Source organism: Magnolia sinica, chromosome 10, assembly GCF_029962835.1.
Source record: "Magnolia sinica isolate HGM2019 chromosome 10, MsV1, whole genome shotgun sequence".
Taxonomy (NCBI): Eukaryota; Viridiplantae; Streptophyta; class Magnoliopsida; order Magnoliales; family Magnoliaceae; genus Magnolia; species Magnolia sinica.
In genome coordinates this window covers 15536673-15561174 of record NC_080582.1, presented here as the reverse complement: position 1 = coordinate 15561174, position 24502 = coordinate 15536673, and the positions used below count along the sequence as shown (strand labels likewise).

The window sequence follows — 24502 nt, the reverse complement described above, 5'->3', positions numbered from 1 at the left end:
TACCACACACTTAGGTGCGTTGACGTTACCAAGTCCTGTAGGTCCATCATGAGGTATATGTATTATATCCAAACCGTCGTTTTATTTGAGGAGCTCGTCCTGAGGCTGGAATAAAAAAAATTAAGATAGATACAAATGTGAAGTGGACCACACTGCAAAAATCAATGAGGATAAATGTCTACTATTGAAATCTTTTAGGGTCACAAAAGTTTTGGATCAATATGATATTTGTTTTTCCCCTTCATCCAGGTTTTCGTGACCTTAAATGGAAAATAAATGTTATGGTGGGCCCTATGAATGTTTTAACGGTGAGAATCACTGTTCCCAATGCTATTTGTGGTGTGGTCCACTTGAGCTTTATATATTAATCGTATTTTCGGATAGTGCTCGAAAATGATCTTGCCAAATGGATGAACGGTATGTAAATAACAAATACATCATTGTGGTGTCCATGTAACTTTAATCTCTTTCTAACCGTTCGTACAACTAAGAGCTCGAGGAGCGTCACACGTACCCACGTAGCCAGGTCGATGGTGTGTGGTACACCACCTCATCCGCTTCTCTATAGTCCTCTACTCTCGTAACCTTCTATAGTTTAGGACCAGGACAATGGAAGAACAATCCATTTCCAATGGAAGATGACTCCTGGATGATCGTGCTGTACGAGCTCTCTGAAATGCTGAAAGAAGTCCGCAGGTAACCATCAGGGCTAGGGCCCTTATCCCTTTCCAAATCAAAGACTTCTGGCTTGATTTCCTCAGGAAGAAAGGGTTTCTCTAGGGAAGCTGTCTTCCTTAATCCTAGATGCATAGTTTGAATCTTCTCTTCGAATCTTGGCAATAGAAGATGATCCTCATTGGGAAAATAATCTGAACAGGAACTACAAGAGAAGGGCCATTCAATTCCTATTCCCATGCTCTTTTTTATTAACTCCTCTTTGGAATGGAAACCTCATGAAACTCACACAGTAGCTCAACTAGGTATCCTCTTTTGACATTATTTAAGTTCCTTCTAAAGCTTACGTTCCAAACGAATTTAACCCTATTTCCATAATATAATCCCTCCCTTTTGCCCAACATGTCATTCCAAATTTGGATCATCCAAATAAGGTGTGTTTGATTGAAATGCCAAAAGCTTTTTAGCTCATCTCAATTGCAAATAATTATACGTTGTTTCTCCAAAATTACTAAACTTTCCTCTTTCACACCCTTCCCTTCTCCCTATTCTAGTATGACAATATGTTTCGTTACAAGTATAGCTGAGTATAGCCTTTGTGATTCCTTTGGAAGAACTAACTTCATTGATTGATGTACCTACCCTTATTATCACATTTTAGATTTTAATATACATCAAATGGACATGCTTCCTTAGAAGCAAATCATGTTTTCATATGAACAGAGTACCAATATTATTAAACATATTACAGTTATGATACTTTTGAGTCCTAGTTGCAGGAACCTTCTACTAAGCTTCCACTTCTTCAAACTGACACTCCCACTCCTAATCCCACTGCCTCGGTTTTTGCACCTGCTAACATTTTGGAAAAAAAAAACACTTTCTTGTTGTAGCGCCTGAATTAAGGAATTCCAAAACGGTTATGTAATGGTAATGGTAGTAACTGCTATGTGTTATAGGGTCATAATGGCCGTAAGAGCTATTATGGCAAAATCGACCTGTAACAGCCGTACTGTAACAGTTATTATGGAAAAATGTACATGTAACGCCGTAATGGTCCATTAAGGGTAACAATAGGAGATCGGGGCATTTACAGCATTCTGGATGAATTTTGAAATGGATTCAATATTTATAGCAAACAATCGAGGGAACAGGGATCACCTTGCATGATACTGTGGCTCGCCTTGAAGAAACCTTTTGAAGTTCTGTTGATGAGAATAGAAAACGAGGGGTTCAAGATACAGGCTTTGATCATGGCCCAACAGGTAAATCAGGAACTCCCAATTGATGCAATCATATGCCTTTTTCCAGGGGCAATGCCCCAGAAAGAAGATTAGTCACCACTCTCTCCAATTAAACATGTCTAAATTGGATTGGTTGAACAAAAGAAAGTGTGAAGTGGAAATTGGAAAATATAATTCTAAGAACAGAAAATTTGTAACCAAGTAGAATTTCAGTAGAAAAAACATGTGATTTTCTGAAGTTGACTCAACCAAGTTGCTCCTGTTTACCAAAATCTTTTGAATATCCAGTTCAAAATAGTCTTAAAAAATAAAATAAAATAAAAATAAAAAGAAAAACAACGACAACAATTGAAGATGAGTTAACAAGTGTATGCCCTTGTTTTTAAGTAAATTTGGGATGCCTAACTATAAACTTTATTCATCACTGATTGAAGTGAACAAAATGATAGCTGTCAGCAAAAGGGCTTTTATCAATTGTTATAACCGAATGTTAATATTCTTTGGGGCCAGTTTATGCATCAACCTTGAACTAATCTCCTTCATTGTAAGTGTTAATAGACTTTGGTGCATCATGGTACTACATCCTGATGCACTCGGACCCTCTAATTCCTGCTTTTTCTTTGGCCCATTTGGGACTAAATTCACCTTTCTTAGTACATCTTTGTTACATATTTTGACTTTGATGTTATTGTATCAAATGACAAATCTTCTATTACAAATTTACAACTGAATGATTATAATAGTTGGTAGACTCTTGGTTGGATTTCTGCTGACTGCTATGCTGGTGAAGGATAAGAATTTGGTGCTGCTAGACTCTTGTTGAGAAGTTTTTGGAGGGACTGGTGCATACGATAAACCGAGGGCAGACACTTAAAAATTTGAGGTCTCACTTTGAGACAATGAAAACCTACATGGAAGATGCTGAAGATCAAGGAAAATAAAGGGAAGACAGTAATTTTAATTAGAATGGATCTAAAGATCAAAGAAGTGAATGGGAATGAAAGACAATTCCAGTGAGGAGGAAGATTGAATAGGTTGTCTGGTCTGATTCCTATACCTTATTTGTCTTCAACATCAATTTTGATGGTAGGTGGATGTGGTCCTCTGCCTGAAGAATTTTAGCACATCTCTGAAGTTATAGAGTTGGAATATTTCTGAATTTTAGGATGTGGTCTTGTTTGTGGTTATTGTGGATGCCGTAAGCAAAATGTTGGATTAGGGGCTTCCGTGGGGCTCATTGATGGATTTGAGGTGGATAAAGGAGACTTTTAAGTGTCCCATCTCCATTTTACCAATGATAGAAACCTATTCTGGGATGTGGAGGCGTCGAAGGTGGACAATCTTTGGAAGATTATTTGTTGCTTTGAAGTAGTGTCAGGTTTAAAGGTGAATACTCTAGAAGAGTGAAATGTTGGGTGTTGACATTCTTAAGGTGGAAGTCTAGGATCTTGTGTAGGTGTTTTGGTGTAAGGAAGGATTGTTTCCTTCCTCATACTTGGGGTTCTTATTCTGTATTGGGAAGCTTGTGAAACATTTGTGAGACAAGGTGATGAAGAAAAAGGAGAGGAACCTGTCGTCATGGAAACACAAACGCTTCTTTGGCTCTTTTTTTTTATTTTGGGGGGGGGGGGAGTTCATTGGCTTATCTTAACGGCTCTTGGGTATATTGATTTCTTCTATAGATTTTGATTCATTGGTGTGGGTCAAAGATAAAACCGAGCAATTTACAGTTCAGTGCTTTATAGCCTTCTCATTGGGTCTCCATCCAATAAGGAAGCAACTCATTTGGTCTTCTGGAACCCCCCAAGGTAGCGGCATTGGTTTGGTGGGTGGGGGTGGAACAAGATGCTAATGATTAATAATCTTCATAGGAGAGGAATGGTGTTAACTAACATTTGCTTGCTATGCATGCGTAGCAAGGGGTCGGTCGATCATATCTTATTCATTGCATCTTCGTAAGGGAAGTGTGGGAAAGATTCTTGGATATTTTTGGGATGACCTGGGTGATACCAAAATCAATTGAGGGCTTCCTATTGTCTTGGCATGGGGTCAGTGTTGGCAAGAGAGGAAGTAGATTATGGAGATTGATTCTAATGGCCGATTTGTGGGCCTCATGGCGAAGAGGAGCAACTGCTGCTTCTGCAATCTTTGTGGGGTAGCATCAGAGGTGTTTAGGTGGGCTGAGTTGAATGAAATGGATTGGGCTTCAATCTCAATTGTTCTAGATGATTGTGATCTATCTTGCATTTCTTGGGCTTCTTTGTACTTCTTTTGGTTGTTTTAGCTCTTATCAATAAAATCATATCTTTTTTATAGAAAAAAAGTTTTAATCCTAGAAATCGCAAAGTGTTGAATGTGAGTTTTATATTTGTCAGGTTCAGATATGCTGATTCAGATTAAAAGACAATGTTTTGATCAGTTGGAAGATTGGGGTCTAGAAACTTGTTTTTCATTTTGTGGCCAAAACAGGAGTGATTTCAGGAGGGATCGGGATTAGGAGCATAAGGAAAATCACAGAGTGAGGACGGAGGTCGAAGCTATGGATCTTTTGTCCATTAGGGGACCATGCTTCAAATATATCACTAAACTGCAATGATAGGAGAAAGCAAAAGCTCAGAAAGAAACTATCGATGGCAGACTAAGTGGGAGCTGTTGAAGATTTGTTTGAAGGTTAGTGTTGATTTCAAAGTCTACTCCTTAGAAGATGTTTCTGCATGGGTAACTTCATGATGTTGCTGGGTGGAGTTACAAAAATGATTTGGTGCTCTGTGTTGTTACTTCTATCTTCAAAATGGTGGTGGATATAGTTCTCAGTTGGTGGTAAGAAAGAGGGACCATTATGGAGCATCATCTCTTGAATGCCTTTTTTGGTTCCTCTGAAGCAATCATGTGGCGTAGGATATGGGGTATCACGTTGATGGTACAGGAGGAGGGGGAAGAAGCTTGGAAAAGAAATTGCCTCTCCTTGACAGAAAAAATGGAGCCCACCATGTCTGTAGCTTGAATGTAATTTACTAATCTGACATAATGCATCTGTAGCTTGAATGGAAAAGGTAAAAGAGTTGTGCTTGTAGGCTATTTAGACATGCTTTTTCTTTTTTCTAACTTGCTATTAATTATCCTTTTTATTTGATGTCTAACAGCTCTTCTCAGCTGTATATATTCCAAGGACCATCTGAGTTGATGCCACTTGTAAGTCTGAGGATATTTCTGTTCATTTTCTATGAAGATATAGTTGATATTTGGTGTATTAGGGCATACTAAATGAGTCACACGAGTCACGAGCTTGCATGCAGCTTCATGGGATATTCTACCTGTAATCGTGATTTGAATTTTTTAAGTTCTTTTGGGGATGTGTGCTGGTGCTTGATCTGAAGGGAAGAAATTGGTTTTCTTTTGTTTTTCATTCTTGTTTCTTTTTCATTTTCTTCTCAAAAATACAACGCCACCACCTACTCTGGAATATCGTATTTTGTTTTGAAGTTGAAGGGGTACAGGTTATGGATTGTGGTTTTGCGGAGAACCCTTTCATTTTTTCACCTATTTGAGGATTTTTGGGAGTGCTCATTTTCTCTAATTGTGATTGTTAGTCAAGGAAGTGGAAACTTTTGTCTGCATAGTTATAATTTTTACACTTGTATGCTATTTGTTTTTTGCTGTTCTTATGTTTTATACAAGAAGAAAGAAAAGTAAACGTAGTTACAACAATGGCTCAGAACAAAAGCCAAGGGCCGAAGACAAGCTCAAAGAAAAGAAAAGTAAAGAAACCAAAAGGCTAAAAAGGACACCACCAGACTTGAAAAGGATTCTATCTTCTTGTGATTCAAGATTGCCGTACTGTCCTCCATCTCACCTTTATCTTTGAACTATTTGCCCTGATCATTGTGGTGTGTTATATCATTCGTCTCTATGTTAGATTTGACCATGTGTCAAAGCCTGCCGACTTGACTGCGAATCCATCTATTGATATTTGCATCAATGCATCTGTCAATCGTAATTTGATCTGTTCATGGATCTATCTCTAGATCCCTTCATCAAATTCCGATATTTCTAGAGCCCTTGATCAAATTCTGATCGATTTGCAATCCATCGTAACTGCCATCTTTTTTCATCATTGTTATTTGTGATATCTTGTTCAAGTACTTTTTCCAGGGGATTTTCAAGTTGTTCTTTCTTTTCAAGAATCTCAGAATCTCCAAGGGCTATCAACATGTCAGGCTTGGGTTCCGTCAGGCTCAGATATAGAACTTTTCTGAAAAGATCTTCACTAAAATCACATTTCCGAAACTGTTATTTACAATAAACAAGTTCCCAAGGGCATGAAACTTTCTTTGAAACCAAAATTGACAAGAACTGTGTAGAAAGAAAAGCAAATAGATGCAAACTTTGTATGAATTGAAGAACATACAAATCTGATGTGACAGTATAGAAGAACATATGCAGTGCTCAGATAAATGAGAGTCTGAATGCAAGCGATTAGTGTACTGTTATTTCGAAGAAACTTTCAAGTGTGTTTTTCATTCGAGGCCAGAGTTCCTGTTCAAAATTAGTTTATATATGTGGGGTTCATGGTTGATCTATCCAAGCCATTGATTTGTCGGCCCCCATCGTGGATGAACAATTCCCCCAAAATCTCTCAAATGCATTAACGATGTATTTGCATGCTAACAATAGGAAGGTTAGAGTTGACCAATTGGGAGGTGGGAATGTTCCATCCATGCATCACCTTTTGTGGGACAATCCCATCTCTCTTCAGGATCAGATCAGCATCACCAAGATTGGAACAAGAAGGCTTTTGGGAACATCTTCCAAAATGTTAAACAGGAAGAAGATGTAATCACCTCAGCGGAACAGGCCCTTCTCTCTTCAAGATCAGATCAGCAACACCTCTTGTTGAAAGATGCCATAGCTCACCTGGGAAAAACCCTCTTACAAAAAGAGATTTATTAGAAGCAAAAATCCCACAACGAGTGGCTTCAGGAGGGTGACGGCAACACGAAAATTTTCCTCCATTCAGTTATGGAAAGAAGACAACAAGCGACGATACACCAAATCAAGTCAGAGTCAGGTATCATCCTCTCATCCCCGGATGAAATTGAATCAGAAGTGGTTCACTATTTCAAAGATTTGTACTCAGCTGATAGTAAGCCTCGGTCATGGGAAATAGTGGAATCTATCCCACGATTAGTCATGGATCTAGACAACGAGGAGCTTAAACGGATCCCAAACTTGGAGGAAGTTAACGTAGCCGCTTTTAGCATTCCAGGAGATAGTGCTTCCTGTTCGGATGGCTACACGGGCAGTTTCTTTGCCCTATGCTAGGAAATAGTTGGAGCAGATGTTCATGCGGTAGTCTGTGATTTTTTCGCAGGAAGTTTATTCCTGAGAAGCATAGGCAACACGCTTATTTGCCTCATCCCATAGATCCCAAACCCTACCAAACTCTCAGAGTACAGACCGATAAGTCTATGCAATTGCCTCTACAAACTCATAAGTCATATCCAAAGTCATAGTGACCAGGCTAGCTTCGAACCTCCCTAAACTGACATCAGAAGAGCAAGGCGACTTCATTCAAGGCCGAAATATATCAGAACATATTGCTCTAGCTGATGAATTACTGGTAGAAATAGACAGAAAGATTAGAGGAGGGAATGTTATTATCAAGCTAGATATGCAGAAGGCATATGATAGAATGGAGTAGAATTTTGTTAATTGCATTCTTCTCCAGTTTCAATTCGCAAGCGACTGGTTAGCCATGGCGGAAGGGTGCTGGAAAGACATGTGGCTCTCAACATTAGTAAATGGCAAAATGGCAGGCTTCTTTCAACCTTTATGAGGTCTCCGACAAGGAGATCCTCTTTCTCCAGCTATTTTCATCCTAGTGTTGGAGGTCCTGAGCAGGGGACTCCATCGTCTTTTCCCACTAGGTATTTGCTCTCCTTTTCATGTTCCTCGCTCGTGCCCCTTGATTTCTAACCTTTTATTTGCAGACGACATGATTGTATTTATTAATGAAGGTAAAGCATCTATTCAGAATCTCATATGCTTTCTTAAGAAGTACGAGGCTACCTCAGGCCAATGGATCAACTCTAGGAAAAGCTGCTACATTGTCTCGAAAAAAGCCCCACAATCCTGAATTCATACAATCACCATCTTGCCGGCTGTAGGCAAGATAAGCTTCCCATCATGTACCTTGGAGTCCCTATTTCGAATAAAAGGCTAAAAGTTCTCAATTTCCATCATCTCAAGCACAAAAGCTTATAGGAAAACAGCAGAATGGAAATCAAGAACGTTGACTCAAGCCGGGAGGATTGTGCTAATTAAACACGTGCTTTCAAGTTAACCCATCCACACTCTAGCAACAACCAACATTCTAGCCTCCATATGCAAAGAAATGGAAACTATGTTCGTCATTGTTGTCAAATGCGATTGCATATGCGCATGCTGTTGATAAAATCGCATACGCATATGCCATGATGATGGCATATGCGATCTTGGCAAGTATGCCATGGCATACTTTTATATGCGACCAATATGCAATCGCATATGCCAATATGCGATCGCATACTGCATATGCGATCGCATATTTCCCAATAGCCAAGAGCGGAAGAAATTTTTTTTTTTTTTTCAATTTGGAGAACTTTTGCCTATAAATAGGCACTCATGCCCCCTCCATTTTCACTATTCTTTACTCCAAAGCTCTAAATCTCTTACTCTTTTTCTCTTAAACCTCTCTCTCTCTTACTCTAATTTCTCTACAATTATTTCAATTATGTTTATTTTTTGTATTTTATAAGCCGTGCTTACTTTTTGTGAATTAAGTTGTAAGTTATAACTTGTAAGTTGTTTTAAGTTATCCATTTATCAGTGAAATTTCTTTGTTCGAAGTTTATAATAATTAGTTATCTTTTAATGTAGCCTGTTGATTGTTTTGTTAAAATTTATATAATATAATATAAGTAATTAAATATCAAACTTAATGAAACACTCAAACTATAATGAAATAACTCAATCCAATCATGTGTACTAATCAGACAAGTTTTTCTCTATTTATTTTTAAGAATTTTTTCAAAATTTTTTTTTTACCTTTTTTTTTTTTTTTTTTTCAAATTTTTATTATTTTTTAAAAAATATGCCATGGCATATGCGATTGTGCGATCGCATATGCGAATTGATAACATTGATGTTCGTAGACTTTATGTGGGGAGAGATAGACAATAAAAAGAAACATCACTGGGTTAGTTGGAGCAAGATATGCTACCCAAAAAAAAAGGTGGCTTGGGCGTCAGGAGGCTCCGAGAGGTCATGGTAAACTTCCGCATGAAAATGTGCTTCTCCACTCTCAAAGGGCAGTCCTTGTGGGCAAAATTTATCCAAGTTAAATACTTTTCCCGTTTCATTCAAAACCCCACCTCAGCCATGCGCTTCGGATCCAAGGTATGGAAGTTTATTGCTAGATACCTTCTGTTGATGCCAATCTGGTCGTGCTACCTCACCTCCTGGTAGCCAGAGTATCTGCAATTTACTGAAGAACAAGAGAAGACATAGGGGGCGCCAGTTAAGGCCGGGAACCTTCCGATGCCTAAGTCATGATATGGATTTACAATAGGCATAATAGAATCAGAGTATTTGTCGTACCTTTTATTGTAGATGAGGCTTTTATTTATAGCCTTTGGTCCCAGAGACGTATATGGCAATAACTCTTGGATGGTGATTGTGTATTATGGAAGAGATCTTCCTCCAGACGTGTTGTGATTGACTTCCTAAGATCCTCGACGAATATCTCAGATGATAATCCTATCTTTATATATTGTAAGTGTATTTGTATTCTGAGGCGGTGGTCGATATCTGAGGCCGAGGTCTTTGGTCGAGGCCGAACTCTGACGTCGAGGTCTTTGGCTAAGGCCAACCTCCGAGGTCGAGGTTATCCCTTGAGACCGTGGTCGGTACCACCTTGGGTCGGCCTCCAAGGCCGAGGTTGGTATCTGAGGCTTGTCATTGAGGCCGAGTTAGAAAATAGCCAACACTAAAGGTCAAGGTGATTTTCTGGACCTCAAGCAATCCATAGTCATCCGGTCTAGCTGCTCGGCTCATTTGTCTCATACCTCTGATCAGTCCATTTTTACCCATAATACCTTCCATTCACTATCCGTAGCTCTAGGTGGATGATCGGCAAAGGAGAGGCAAACCTCTGGAGGGAAAACTGACTAGGAAATGGGCTACCCGGTTGATGTCCTTGAAGGTAAAAGACCTTCTCACTCCTAACGGATGGAATTTAGCCCTGTTAGCAGAACATGTGTGTTCCCATCTTCTTGCTAGGATGGCAATGAGCAAAATAAGCATATCAGATTACGAAGATGAGCTGATCTGAACATCATTTCCATCACAAAAATTCACTATTAAATCAACATGGAACGTTTTATGTAAAGTCATAACCAGGATTGGGCAAAATGGGTGTGGCACAAGCTTATCCCGCCGAAAATATCCATGCTGGCGTGGAAGGCGTTGAAAAGAGCGATCCCAGTCGAAAAGGTAGTGCAACGCCTTGGCGTTCACACATTCTCAAAATGTGTATGCTATGAGTTGCACTATGGGCAACCCGCTTAGGGAATCCAACCATCCTCCTCTTTACCAGTCACGGAGCAACATAACAACTCTGATGTTGTTCGCGTCATCCTCGTTCCAACACGCAGAGCGGACAACACCTCTGAAGGAGTCAACAAAGAAACACAGCCCATCCCAGTTGCGCCTCCTTTCCAGATCAGTAGTTCATCCTTAGGGATTGATGAGGAATCCATCGATCACCTTTTTTGCAAAGGTAGACTAGCAAAAGAGGTGTGGTCTTTCTTCAGCCACATTTTTTTTTTTTAATGTTCACGAAGGTCATATCCACTCTCTAGAGCAAAGGCTAAGCATATGGACCAACAAAGCCAGCGATAGCTTGAGATTTCTCAGACTATGAGACCTATCCCCAAGCATCATTTTGTGGGAAATCTGGTTGGCTAGAAATGCAAATAGATTTGATAACAAACCCATCATTACATTAAAAGTTCTTGCTAGAATTAAAAGCTGGCTTGGGGAGTTATCTCACCAAATGCCAGAGGACGGTTTCTGCCCTTTCCTTCAACAGGTGGCCCTCCAGGTGCTGGATAACACATTCACACAGGGAAGGCGAAGGAAACCTCACTATCTCATATGGACTCCGCCGATAGAGGGATGGGTGAAGCTCAATGTAGATGGATCGTCTCAAGGAAACCCAGGAGAGGGTGGAGGAGGATGGGGGAATTTGTAGGGATCATCAAGGCAACCTCATTTTCGAATTCCACCATTACTTTGATTGAGTTACAAACACGGAAGCGGAAGCGCGAGCAGTTTTGAAGGGGATAAAGCGATGTAAATCCCGAGGGCTTCAAAGGATCATCATTGAATCAGACTCCAAAATCATTTTCAGAAGCATTACAAATCCGCAATCAGTGCCTCATTGGAAGATTTGGTATGATATAAAAGTGATCTGTCAGGAAATTGGAGGTATTAACCACCAGTTCAGTCATATTTTCAGAGAATCCAACTCGATAGCGGATTGCTTAGCCGCTTAGGCAGCAGTGGAGCCCAGGATTGGCTGTACAGGCTCCGCTCATCCCTTCCAAGGGAGGCGAGAGGTATGTTTATGATGGACAAGGCAGGCTTGGGAACCTTTCGCTGGGGATAGCGATCTCAGCCGTGGAGTCTTGTTTCCTTGCCCTTTTCTGCCCTGTACTGCAATTTGTCATGGCTAAAATAAGGAATCATTCCCTAAGGCTGGGCCGGATGTTGTTTTGTTTTGTAGCACCTACAGCAGGCGTCTCCCAGCTGCCCAGCTGTTTAATTTCTCCGGTCATTTGATTAGCAATCCCGTGAAGAAATTATAGATTGGTTATATTGATCCCTGTCTCAAGCTCCTACCAGTTGCCTCTTTCAACGAAGATCTCGGTGCCAGTCTTGAACCCTGAGGTGGTTCTAGTTATTCGTTCGGATTGCTCTTTGCATATATCCCATGAGCTGCTGTATCTAGCCCTGTTGTTTGGTTAAGGAATGTTGTGATAAGTAATTGTATGTTGTTTTGGGGAAGGTTGTTAGTTGGTGGCTATATGTTGTGCTTTGTTGTTTGGGAGTTGTTGAGTAGTTTGGTGGGTGGAGTTGTTGTTCTTTGCTGGAGGCAGTGATCTGTGCAGTTGGTGTTTTGGGAGGCTGCTGCAAGTTTGGTTTTGTGTTGTGAGTGGTGGTCTGTGGCTGCTGTTTTAAACACAAAGTGCATCAGGTGGAGCTAGAGAGTGATGATGAGCTGTTGAGTGCCTGGCTGGCCCCAGTGTTTTGTTCATGCCGTCTGCTGGAGCAGGGGTCATTGGGCTAGGCTGAGAAGGTGGCTCTATAGGTCTGGTGGGCTGTCAGCTAGTTTATGGGCAGTAGTTGTGGGCTGTCAGCTGGTTTGGGAGTGGGCTGTAAAGTGGGGTAAAATGTCGGCAGTTGCTTCCTATTAGAAATAAATAGTTTAGTGAGGTGTAGAGTGGAAGTTCGGAGGGCTTCGGTTGATTATAGGTGGCAATGAGAAAGAATGCAGAGGCAGAGTGAAGCATTTTGTGTCGGTTCTCAACATTTTGGTAACGGGAAGCCGTTTCTTGGTGGGGTTGAGTCTATATATGATATCATTTGCTGCAAAACAAAAAAAGAAAAGAAAAGAAAAAAGATCCCCAATTGATTTTGGGATATCCCGATCAAAAAAAAAGAAAAAAAGAAGCACCTTGTATTTATAGACTTGGTAGCAGCAACTAGCTGTGGAAATGATTGAATCTCGATCAGAAGAGGAGCAGAGAATGTCTCTTTGTTGCAGGTAGGCGAGGCTGGTGTGAATCTTTATTTTCTTCAGGGCGGCTATGGCATTTTGTTTTCTTCTTTCGTTTTGCTGATTAAGAGTTATGATAGGTGAGGCCCAATGTTTTTGTGGAGCCTACCCAAAAGTCCTGTTTGTACATCCTCTATTCATATTAACAAAGTTATAGGGGGTGTGATCCCACTTTCAGGAAAAAAAAAAAAAAAAAAAGGTTTCAGAGAAATGGTTCCTTCCACATAATGGGATGAAAGTAGCTCAGACCTGTTTCCATTGCAATCCTCATTTTGGATGGCAGATGGTCACCATCTTTTCGGTGCACCTAAGATTGGCCCCTGGCCATTTATACATCTTTGTAGTGACAAATTTCTTTGCTCCGGAATTTCTCAGGATATTGTTGCGAAATCTCACAAAAAATAAATTTTTTATTATGAATAAATAAATATTTTAGGATTTTAATAATGAACTAGTTAAGTTCAACCTTGTTGAGAAGGAAAATTGTCAAACTATCCTCATGTATTGTTTTTCTTTAGAAAGTAATGAAGTCAAAAAAATTCGTGGCAGCCCCGCAGTTTGTGTATGACATTAGCATGTCAAACATTTGCAACCAAACATAATAATCGCATGGACCAAAAATCTTTCTTTTGATGTTTTTAAGTGGTGTATATTATTTTGTTATGGTGCCTCATCATCCTTTTAGGTTGACCAAATGTTTGGTTCTACTCAACACCATGAGGTATTACATCTGTTGGACAGCTTGGATATTATAAAAATATGTAATGGGCCCCATAATTTTCTACTTCATCAATTTCTATAAAAAAGCAAGTGCAATGTGGGCATTATGGTAATTTCAGTGCTAAAAAACAGTCATTTCGGTAGGTAGGGGCATTATTTGGTAAATCCTAATTTGCGAGGAATTGTGGTAAAAATCCATAATTAAAATGTGAGATCTCTGTCTCAAACAACTACCAAAAGTAGAAAAGACCAAGGGGTCACTTGGCACCATGGATTTAGGGGGATTTCAAATCTCCTAATATGTTTGGTACCATAAAGTAATTGGGGGTTTCAAATCTAAGGGGATTCAAATCCCCTCAAAGAGGGGGGTTGAAATCCAAGGTGGAAGCTTGTATTACATCTAAAATCCTTCCAAGAGTTGCATGTGCAACATGTGTGTCACTTGGCTATTAATCTATTGGGCACATGGCTCACTGATGATATCCCAAAACAATTAGATTATCAACTGCTTCACTATAATTACTTTAATAGGATAATCTGCTCTGTCCAAACATTGCCCATTTAAATCAATGGTTAAAAATCATTGGTTAGTCACTCGGATGTGATCCTGTGCTTTGGGCAAAGTATATATTTCAACGGGCTTATTACAACCATTGTGTCAAAACATTACACACGTTCACTAATTAGAAATATTAAAGTTGATTTAGTAATTAAATTCAAACCCCTGTAAATATAGCATGCATGACTACTTTTGGATTACAGGGATTCTGAATCCAGGGTGCCAAACACAACGGGCAGATTTCAAATCCTGGAGGTTCCAATCTCCCAAACAGGCCATAAGGGCCTATTTGACTGACTCACTGGTTAAGAAAAAAAAAATTGCAAATTGGCCATGTAATGGGACCCAATTTCCAGACCTACCTCAACTTAGCTGATGCATTTTCACATAACCCAACCCAAACTTTTATCCAACAGTGTCTGTTTCTCTGGATTGGATAAACATGATTAAGAGCATTGATTTAAAGAATTAAAGATCCCCACCATCGAACGATTGGGTTGGACCAGTTGGGATTGGGATGAGCCTGGCCCACGTTTCAGCCTTATCCATGGGTTGGGTTGAGTTCATTAGCTTGTGCCTCTTTTTTCTTCTTTTTTTAATTGTTGAGACACTGTCATCTATAATTTCATTGATGTAATAGAAAATTACATCCACATTAGGGGAACATAAATGAAACCTGAAAAACCCAACAAATTCATACAAAATAGCTAGGCCCCATAATAAAAACCATAAATAATAAAGACGGGTGGACCCAGTCTATCAGGAAAATAAAAGAAAAAATTGAGTCCTGCTTACTGCTGCAAGCATGATTTGCCAAGCAAACCTGTACTTGTTTACCTTTTACGAAATACATCCAAAAGAGCAACACATCCAATTTCTTCCTAAATTCATAATTCAAAGCCACTAAGACTAAATCACCTAAATCCGATGGCACACCCTCGTCTTTCTGTGACACCGTAACACAAATAAAAGAGAATTACAATAGTTCAAGAAGAGCAGAATAAAGAAGTAAACAGAGGTAGTTTAAGTATAGAAGAATCATTAAGTTGATGGACACCATTCTTTGAAATGGATGTTGCAAGGCTTGACGCTACCCTCCCATTTTATGCTTTCCCACCATCTCAACTCACCTTGGATCTCGACTTCTGCTGCAGAATCATTTGTGTTATGGAGTGGAAGGTTATCCAGCATCGGGCATCCTTGAATCTTCAACTTCTTCGGCATCGACACGTGCCCACCGTGAATTCTTTTCAATTTGTGTAACTCCCAAAGACGTAAATCGACTAGCTGTGGAAGGAAATGCATTTTGCCCCACCACGTTGTCTTCTACAATGACCTTTTCCGGTCTACAACAGAATTTTATTGCAAGTAATTTGAGATTCTATAACTGAATGCTCGAAGAGAAGAAGTTGACGAGCTTTTGGCAACATTCCAAATGTATAAATGTATATGCTTTAGGCATGCGAAGCTCCCTATTCCAAACCCGGCACACTGTTCTTAATTTGGCAAGATTGGACACCCTTAGATTTTCTAAACTGACTGCCGCATTAACATCTGCAGTTCCTCCGACTATGAGATACTCCAATTGATGGCATTTCTCGATCCATCATTCTTTAAGGTTGTCCATCTTCATGCTGACATCAGACGGTGCCTTAACAAACACATTTCGATACAAATGAAAGAATTCTGTCACCGAGAGAACCCCTCTAACACCATCCAGGGAATTCTTACCACCTCAAACCTCCAGGCGTCTTTCATAACTCATAGACTGATCAAATCGAGTATAAATACGCTGGTTGATAAATCACTTTCTTTTAAAATGAGCATATATATATCCTTGTGGTCTCCCTCTCAAGGATAGACCGCGAAATGAAATTTTAGAAAGCAGGATTCCCACAGATCAGGGCTTTGGTCTAAAGACTCGAAAATGCCGGCATCACTGACTGAGATGCGATGTCTACTGCTGTCTTGGAGCTATTCGTGCAACGAATTCAAGCCACATTGATCCCAATTCAATTCTCGATCTTCTTGAGATGCTCCATTCCCAACAGGTCGAGGCACCGCATGGTAGTCAGATTGAAAATTTCGTGCGGGCGCTCTTCCATTTTCGTGCCTGATAGATCAAGTGCCTCATGTTTTGGAAGTTCATCTGGGATGACCAGTGTCAGTAGAGAGTGACAACCCTAGAGCGAGAGCTGGGTGAAGTTGCAGGCACCTGAGATGTTGAGATGTCGGAGGCTTGCATGTTGTGGAAGGATACCTCAACCATCTTCGTCAGGGGAGTTTGATGGAGATCGAGGATCTTGAGTTTCTGCATATCCTTTAAGCATGCAGGAAGAGCGTCTAGCTTGCAGCAGCTCTGGAGCTTCAACAACCGTAATTCGCAAAGGCAGGACATGGACGAGGGTAGGGAAGAGATGCTTGTGGAAGAAAGGTTGAGGACTTGGAGTATGGTCATGTCCCTGGAAAAAACCATTTGGGATTTCTTGCAAGTGATCATTATCGTTGAGCAACAATGTCGAGAGAAGAGGGCAATCTGGAGAGCAAAATGGGAGTGTTTCTACCTGATTATTGGATAATGAGATCCATTGGCATGATTCTTTCCTATCAAAGTTGTACTTCTCTAGGAACATTTGAGAATCAATCACTTCCATCACATGAGAATTCATATCCACGTGATATTGTCCTCTTGAAGATCCCTTCATTGTAAATTGCTCTTGTAGCCAATCCATAAATTCCCCTTGACCAATGACCTCGGCCTCAGATATTGACCAGTACCTCAGAATAGAAAATATTCAGGGAGGATCACCGCCATATGCGGGAGGGACTGCTCACCGAGACCGCGACATGTAAGTGGCCTGTAAGGTTTATTGATAGACACCTTACTCAAGTCAAGAGAAAGGTATGCACAACTACTCTAATCCAACTACGCCCACTGTGTGCCTGCCCTGACTTAGGCATCGGAGGGTCCCCGGCTACAACCAGCGCCCCTAGTGTCTCTTTGTTTTGCAGGTGCGCTACCGGCTAACAAGAGGAAGGGTAGGATCGGAGCCTAGGTAATTTGGTCTTGATGACACCAGGGACAATAGCACCATGCATCTCTCTGCGAGCTCTTTGAGCAGTATATTCCCCAGTCTCTTGAAAGCCGCTTCATTATTCTCCTCATTGAAAGATCCATCTAAAAACCCCTCCGACCTCCAATACTCCTGTCAAGGAATCTCCATCAATGGAGCGTCCATTTCAACAGAAAAAGGACACATAAGAGAAGCATTTCAAGACCATGTCTCCGGTTGTTGAGAAACCAATGCTGGCCATCACATCAGCTGCCTCTTTCTGTAAAAAATCCCAGGTGTCTTCTTTAGACCACTCCCCCAGCATGATATTTAATTGGGCTTCCATTTCCTTACGAATTTCTCGGGATTGAGTTGTGATCATGACTTTGCTACCGCTGGTGATAGCAGGGGCCATGACTGGAACTCCCATCTTTTTCAAGTTGATGCCTTCCCAAACATCTTCCAAGACGATGAGGAACCTCTGGCTGCTTAGCTTGGCTGAGATTCGTTTATCAGCTGTGGAGAAGTGCATGAACTTTGGGATCTTCAATGCTTCCTTGATTCCCATTTGTACCTCCATTAAACGATTCCCTTTCCCCTTTTCATCCAACTCCATTAAAATCGGTGTCTGCCAATACTCATCAAAATTAAATGATCCTTCCTGCTCTTTTTGCTAACAGTGCAATTCTCCTCTGAATCTCGCTTGCATCTTCTCTGAAAAACACTCGACCCCCGGTGCTCTTACTCTTATGATCACATCAAACGGATGACTAGATTCTCTGGATTCCTCCATCACCGCTGCAACCACCTGTCTCATGTTCCTCGTCTTCCCCACTCCCTCCCATCCCCAAACTGAGAACACTGAAATCTTGTCATCTCTCAAGCAGTCCCATATCTGTTGCCTCATGCGTCGTGACCAAGCACTTGCAACCTCTCCTAGTCTGAGCTGTCGATCATCACCATCCCTGGAAGCTGCCATCCCCTCTGGACGATCCCTTTCTGCAAAATTGGAATTCCTTGTTTTCGTAAGGGTGGAAATGAGAGCATGGGCTAGGCATGGCCTGCAAGCTTGGCCTTATCAATTTTCAAGCAGGTTTATAATTAGGCTCGAGTCATGTTAGACCAATCCATCCCGACCTGACTTCAACCGGATTTTCTCTCTCGCTAATGGATTGCCTATTACACAATCCAATTTTTACCATGTGGAACTTTGCTGGCCCATTGTGATTTATGTGTTAGATCCAAACAACCCTAAAAAGTAGGCACATCCAAAGCTCCAGTGGACGACACCACAGGTAGCAGTGGGAGTTGAAAGGCTAATTTACAACTATAGTGTGGCCCATTTGAGCTTTGGATCTGTCTCGCTTTTGGCCTCGAGTCTTACAAGGTATGGAAAAATGGTTGGACGATGTGAATCTAATACATACATTATGATGGGGGCCATGGAAGTTCCATATGTCAACACTCCGGGTTTTCTTCTCTCTTGCAAGCAACTGAATTTATCGATGCATGAAATGTATGCATTTCTTATATCCACACTGTTCATCCATTATTTTCAGATCATTCTGAAAAACAGGGCAAGCCAACAGTCAAGTGGACCACACCACAAGAAATAGTAGGAATTGATGCTACCGTTGGAAACTTCCTGTGGCCACAGAAGGCTCTGATCAAGCTGATATTTGTGTTTTAACTTCATCCAGGTATGGGTGACCTTATGAATAGGGTAGATGAGAAGTAAGTGTCATGGTTGGCACTAGGAATGTTTCAATGGTAGTTTGTTTAATCATCACTTCTTTCTATGGTGTGGTCCACTTGAGCTTTGGATGTACCTCATGTTTGGGTTCATGTTCTAAAATATCTGTAAATATTGATGAACAGTGTGAATTTAACACAAAAAATCATAGTGGGGCTTGGAGAAGATTCACAATTAAAACTTGCATTGCGTAGCAGGCAATCTATCCTGGAGAGAAATTCTGGATATTTTGTTACTCGAGTCACGAGAAATGATGCGTTCCAACCAAAAGAAATTATGAAAATAATACTCCACATTAAACAGTACAGGAGAAACATTGAATTGTTAGGATCTTACAATCTAGAAGACTGCAGGGGATCCCCCATCAATAGTGGTGCCCATCAGACCCAACAATTTGGTTAGTGCAAGTGTATAGGATCATGTGCATCAACTATGTATATGTTGATGCTCAGGACCCCTGCTCTAGGGCTATCCCACTTTGATACTTAAAGTTTTGTTAGGTTTCTGTATGAGTAACTAATAATATGCTCCTATGAGATTGACTAATATCATCTATTCATCATTGAATTTCCTAATTTATCTTGGTCTTGGGAACATCTTCATGTGTTGGTGGGAAATTTTTTAACCATTTTGTCATATTTAGCAATAAAGTTCTCATTTGACAAAAAAGACAAGAAAATACTCAATGGGACTGGATTACTGATTATACCATATGAATATGACAATTTTCATCTCTAAGCACACTCCAATACCTCAAGGGCTTGGATTACTGATGTAAGTGCCATCAAAATTCAATTTTCATACTCCTACCAAAGGAGGGTGATGTAGGGAAGGACATGATGGGGTGGATTCCTCAGAGTCCTTGAATCCACGAGGGATAAAATAGAAATAAATTTGAAAAGAAATTGATTGATGATAAAAATAAAAAATAAAAAATTAGTAAATTCTAATAAAAGAAATAATTTCTTTTCGAATAATTTCTAATAAATTCGAAAAGAAATTACAATCCTTTAAATAGTGAACTCGAACCTAAGATGAAGTTTTAGAGTCAAAACTCCAACTCAAACTCTCTAAAAACGTGACTTACTATAAGTAGTAAAATTATTATTTATAAACGGTGATGATTCCTATTAGACTTCATGGTTTTTGGCCAAAAATAGTAAGTGTCCAATTTAGCCTAACCACATTATTCTCCTAATTTTTCTAAGCCCTTTTCATGTTGGGCACGACATCAAAAGTTATGATTGAACTAAAACTTACTATAAAAAATAAAATAAAATGGACTTTTGACTGTGGATTTGAAATCTCGCAAAGTGTGGGCAACCCAGCATAATAGGGTTGGTTGGCTAAAGTAGCTTATCTTATCCTAATATATATATGATATGTTGAAAAACTCATCCTGGTTTGTGAGATACGATTGTTTTAAGGTTCTGACGGTCCTGCTCACTTCTGCCTTCGATCGGGCCTTATCTGGTCCATCTTGGCCATGAAAGTGTCCGCGTTAGAGAAGGTCCCATGCTGTGATTCTCCTAAAAACTGGAGATGAAAGGGACCAAATGATTGTACTTTAATTCTTTCCAGTAATGCCTGGGAGGGTACTGCTCCCTAAATGCAGTAATTCCACTCCTAGCAGATTTTCCAACAAAACACTAGAGAGAACGAATCAAGAGTACTTTCCTCTTTCCTTTAAAGGACTGTTTCCGCAATTACTTTGAGACTGCTACAACCTTCTCCCTCATAGTCCATGCAATTCCAAAGTGATTGGAAAAAAAAACAGTGCAAAAACAAGCCACTGAACAATGGAGGAATAGGTGAACTGATTCCTCTCCTTCATTGCACTTGTTTGGGAAGCTAACACCTCTTTTCTTTGGATGGAGCTTTGCTAAGTGCACACGTGTGTGCAATAGAGCTCATGTACACGCCACTCATGTGCCAGCATGTCATGATAGGTTCAAGATCGAATCCATCCATCAGAAAGGAACCACTAGATTGAGGCCCCATCCTGAATCAGGTTGCTCCACTAGTCAGGTGGGTCACAGTCTGCAAGACAAATGAGCTACTCTAAAAAAAATGGATAAAGTTTTCTAACACATCCACCTGTTTCTAGTATTGGGGCCCGCTTGATGAGTGGACCAGATTTATTTTTGGTAGAACATGTAGAAGGTCGGACCAATCTGATGGATGGATTGGATCTCGCACCTATGTGCCATGCTGTCAGTCATCATCCGATGGAAGGAACAAGCAGAGGCCCGCTTCCTTGTCTGACAAATTCCTCCTACAAGGGGGAGACCAAACTACTACATCCGGATGATGAAGAAACATTGAGCAAGGGAGAGCTCCCTATATGGGGCAAGACTTGCTAACCTCGGAAACTCCTCCTGGAGGGACCTCTCTCCGATCCACAGGTCTTTCCAGAACTGATTTGCTGCCTGTCACCACATGAGAATCTGACCCTCCTTGAACTTGTCCACCACTCTACAGACTGCCTTACACAGCCCAGAAGTTCTATATAAAGACGTCCTTTACCCAGCAGCCCCTTTCCTGGAATCTTCCCCAACTTCTGGGAGAGTGACCTGCTTTAGTTTCCCTAACAGCTGGTGAATTCCTCAGCCTTTGTCTTTAAGGTTCCTTGTGAATGTCAAGTTTCATTCCAGTCTACCATCAACTGACACTTTTTTCTGCAAGGTGATTTTGAATAAACTTGGGAAGTTGGCCCCCAGTGACAACCCATCCATACTTCTTCACATTCCTGTTTCTTCTTATTTCTTTTTGCCCTTTCCAACACCGTACTTCAAGTCGTGTTGGTTCTGGTTGTCAAGGTCCTCAGTTTGGGTTCGTATTGGAAAAGCCAGCCTGATTTGATATCAGGTTGGATTCGGGTTGAGCAAATTCAGGTTGGATTAGGATGTGTTGGGAATAATTACGTCTATTTGGGTTGGGTGGGGTCTGGTCAGGTTGGGTCCCGTTGGATCAAGTATGGTGTAAGTCGGGTTGGGTTGTGTTGGGTTTCTATCCGTCCCTTCGATTTGACGGAGGGAATGGCGATGATTTCAGTGATATTGGAGCCAACAACGCTGGCATTCAGCAATGGGAAGAGGAGATGCAGGAGATTGTTCTGGAAGGTTCGGGCAGAGATAAGGAGGCAGGTGAAAGCGCGGTCGAGGAGAAGGTTCAGCTTCAAATACGACCCTTTCAGCGATGCTGGGTCTGGATTCCTCTGTTGAATTAGATAACAGAGATTGAAAATGGTAGAAATAGGGTAAATGGGTTTTGTCTTGGGTGGGTTCTGTTTTTGCTTCTTGTATATGGAGTTTTTTTTCTTCTTTTCAGGAACGAGTGTAGGTGAGGTAGCTTTTGTACTGGGATTTCTATCTCGATTCTCCTGGGTCCTGTTTTTTTTTTTTTTTTCGTTTTTTAATCTTTTCTTTTCTTAATATCAGTAATGGGTTATGCCTATTAAAAAAAAAGTCGGGTTGGGTTGGGCTGCGAGTTGGGTCCTCTTGAGGTCAGCTTGGGCTCAGTTTGACCCCCAACCCGGCCCAACCTGATCGAGTTGCACTCCTGATCCTGACACCCTTTTTAGCCATGCATTTTGTCCAACGTTGTGCTCATGTGTTGTTGCTGTTTTAGGAATATATTCGTACAGTCAACTCTTCCAACCATCTGCTGACATTAATTACTTATGTACCAGTGATCAATGCGACTGTGCAACTTCAGAAGGAACTGTCTGCTCTGCAATCTGAATTGGATCGGATCCAATTCTTACTGAAAATTGCTAATCCGACAAGAGAAGCTGCTCGGAGGAGGGATTCAAAAGCCCAGACATCAAAATCTAACCAGCCAGATATTCCTGTTTCCAACGTCACAAAAAAGGCTTTTAGTGGAGCAAAAGAAAAGCTCTACGCTAGCAAAGCCTGCAAATGGTTCCTCCCATAAAGATAAGAGTCTTACCTTAGAAACAAGGAAACCTCCAGAAGGTGATAAAGATGTTAGTGACGGCATAGAAAGCAAAGTGGCCACATTCACGGTCACAAAGCCTATATGGCTTGGTGCTACAGAGGACATGTAAGTGAAAGAGAAGCAACATGTACATGATGAAGCGCCACAAAAAATGTATGAATCTGACGACTTTGTTGACATTTGGAAAAGTGGCATTTGATACTATGGACTGACAACAACAAGAAAAGATACTTTGATTTCTAACCATCATTCATTCATTCCACAATAAATATAGGTCAACGGTTAAGAAGTAGAAAAAAAAAAAATAGCTCCATGATTTAATGTTGAAGAGAGTATATACTGTTTAATCTTTATCATGAACAAAATAAAGTAATTTACCTTTTCTAAATGATTCTTAAAATGCCCCCAGCAATTTAAAAACATAAAATGAATGCCAAGTGAATCTTAAAATAGAAGAGAATAAGTATAATTTGAATTGTAAATTGTAAGATTTAAATTATAGAATCGTAGGATTCATATAAAGAGGGATTCAAGGTGAGATTCAAATAGTTTTGCTTAAGATTCAACTCAAATCCTAAATTGCAAATAGTAGGATTTTGATGACTATGTGCTTGTTTAGTATATGTGACCAATCACATTGACTTCATGCAGAACAATTGGGCGATGGGCGAACCTCATTGAATGACCGTTATGGTTACTGATGCATACTTTTATCGTGGCCATTGCTCGTTCCAAACTGATCAAAAGATTTCAATGAATTGCTCAGAGTCACATTCAAATGCATGTTGGATGCACTGGTTGCAGATGTAGTGAAGTGGCTAACCATTTTGAACCCTGGCAATGATCCTGAGCATCTAAAGGGTACCGTACATTGTAGAGAACAGCTGGTTGAAGTTGTAAGCTTGTGAAAACCGTTATCGCTACTCATGGAAGATAAAAAGTGGAGGATTTCATGGTCTAGACCTCTCTATAAACAGCAGCTATGAAAATGGAAGATTGTAAATTCAGATGTTATGCATCGGTTGAACCTTTGTATCCATTCTGTGGAATCAGTACAAAATCAATCTGAAATTGAGGGAAACGATTCTAACTACATTTGTTTTCATCTTTCAACAATGCCATTTTACAGTTTTTGCATGTGGACTGGAGCATCCGGAGTCAACGGATTTGATGTTAGGTTATTATGCACAATTGAAGTCTGAATGCAAGTGATTAGTGTATTGTCATATCAAAGCAACTTTCTAGTGTGTTTTCATTCAAGGAGGCCGAGTTCCCTGTTCGGAATAAGTTCATAGATGTAGGGTTCATGGTTGATCTTTCCAAGCCATCGATCTGTAGGCCCCAATCGTGGATGGACGATTGCCCCAAAATCTCCCAAATCAGAAGATCCTAGCCATCAAATCTTTGGCCTTTCCTCCAGTGAGTGTGGTTTGTTGGTTCATTTCTTTTTAACAGCAGGAGGTTAGAGTTGACCAATTGGGAGGATATACTGGGAATGGTCCATCCATGATGGGGGACGTTTGATCAATGGCTTGGATAGATTAGCCATCGGCCCACACTTACCAACCAGGTTCAGAAACCAATAGGGAGATTGGCCTCTTTTCATTCTAATGTTGGTGTAAACAATAATACGATATGGATTTGATTCTTTAGTGCAGA

The 24502-nt window shown here is 40.5% G+C and overlaps 1 protein-coding gene across 10 annotated transcripts; it reads left to right on the top strand.

The window, feature by feature from the left end:
* The first annotated feature begins 545 nt into the window (after positions 1-545).
* Positions 546-23429, top strand: LOC131258058 (uncharacterized). Of its 10 annotated transcripts, none has more exons than XR_009177834.1 (4): positions 547-696; positions 4295-4925; positions 5063-5111; positions 22575-23429. XR_009177834.1 is itself a non-coding variant. In XM_058259112.1 (3 exons), the coding sequence occupies exons 1-3, from the start codon at positions 632-634 to the stop codon at positions 15466-15468; spliced, it is 351 nt and encodes a 116-aa protein (XP_058115095.1). In that variant the 5' UTR covers positions 546-631; the 3' UTR covers positions 15469-15504. The 10 variants fall into 10 exon arrangements, 1 of the variants encoding a protein (XP_058115095.1); XR_009177828.1 differs by having other exon boundaries at positions 4295-4972; XR_009177831.1 differs by lacking the exon at positions 22575-23429 and adding an exon at positions 15232-15504 and having other exon boundaries at positions 4295-4972.
* Positions 23430-24502: the final 1073 nt, after the last annotated feature.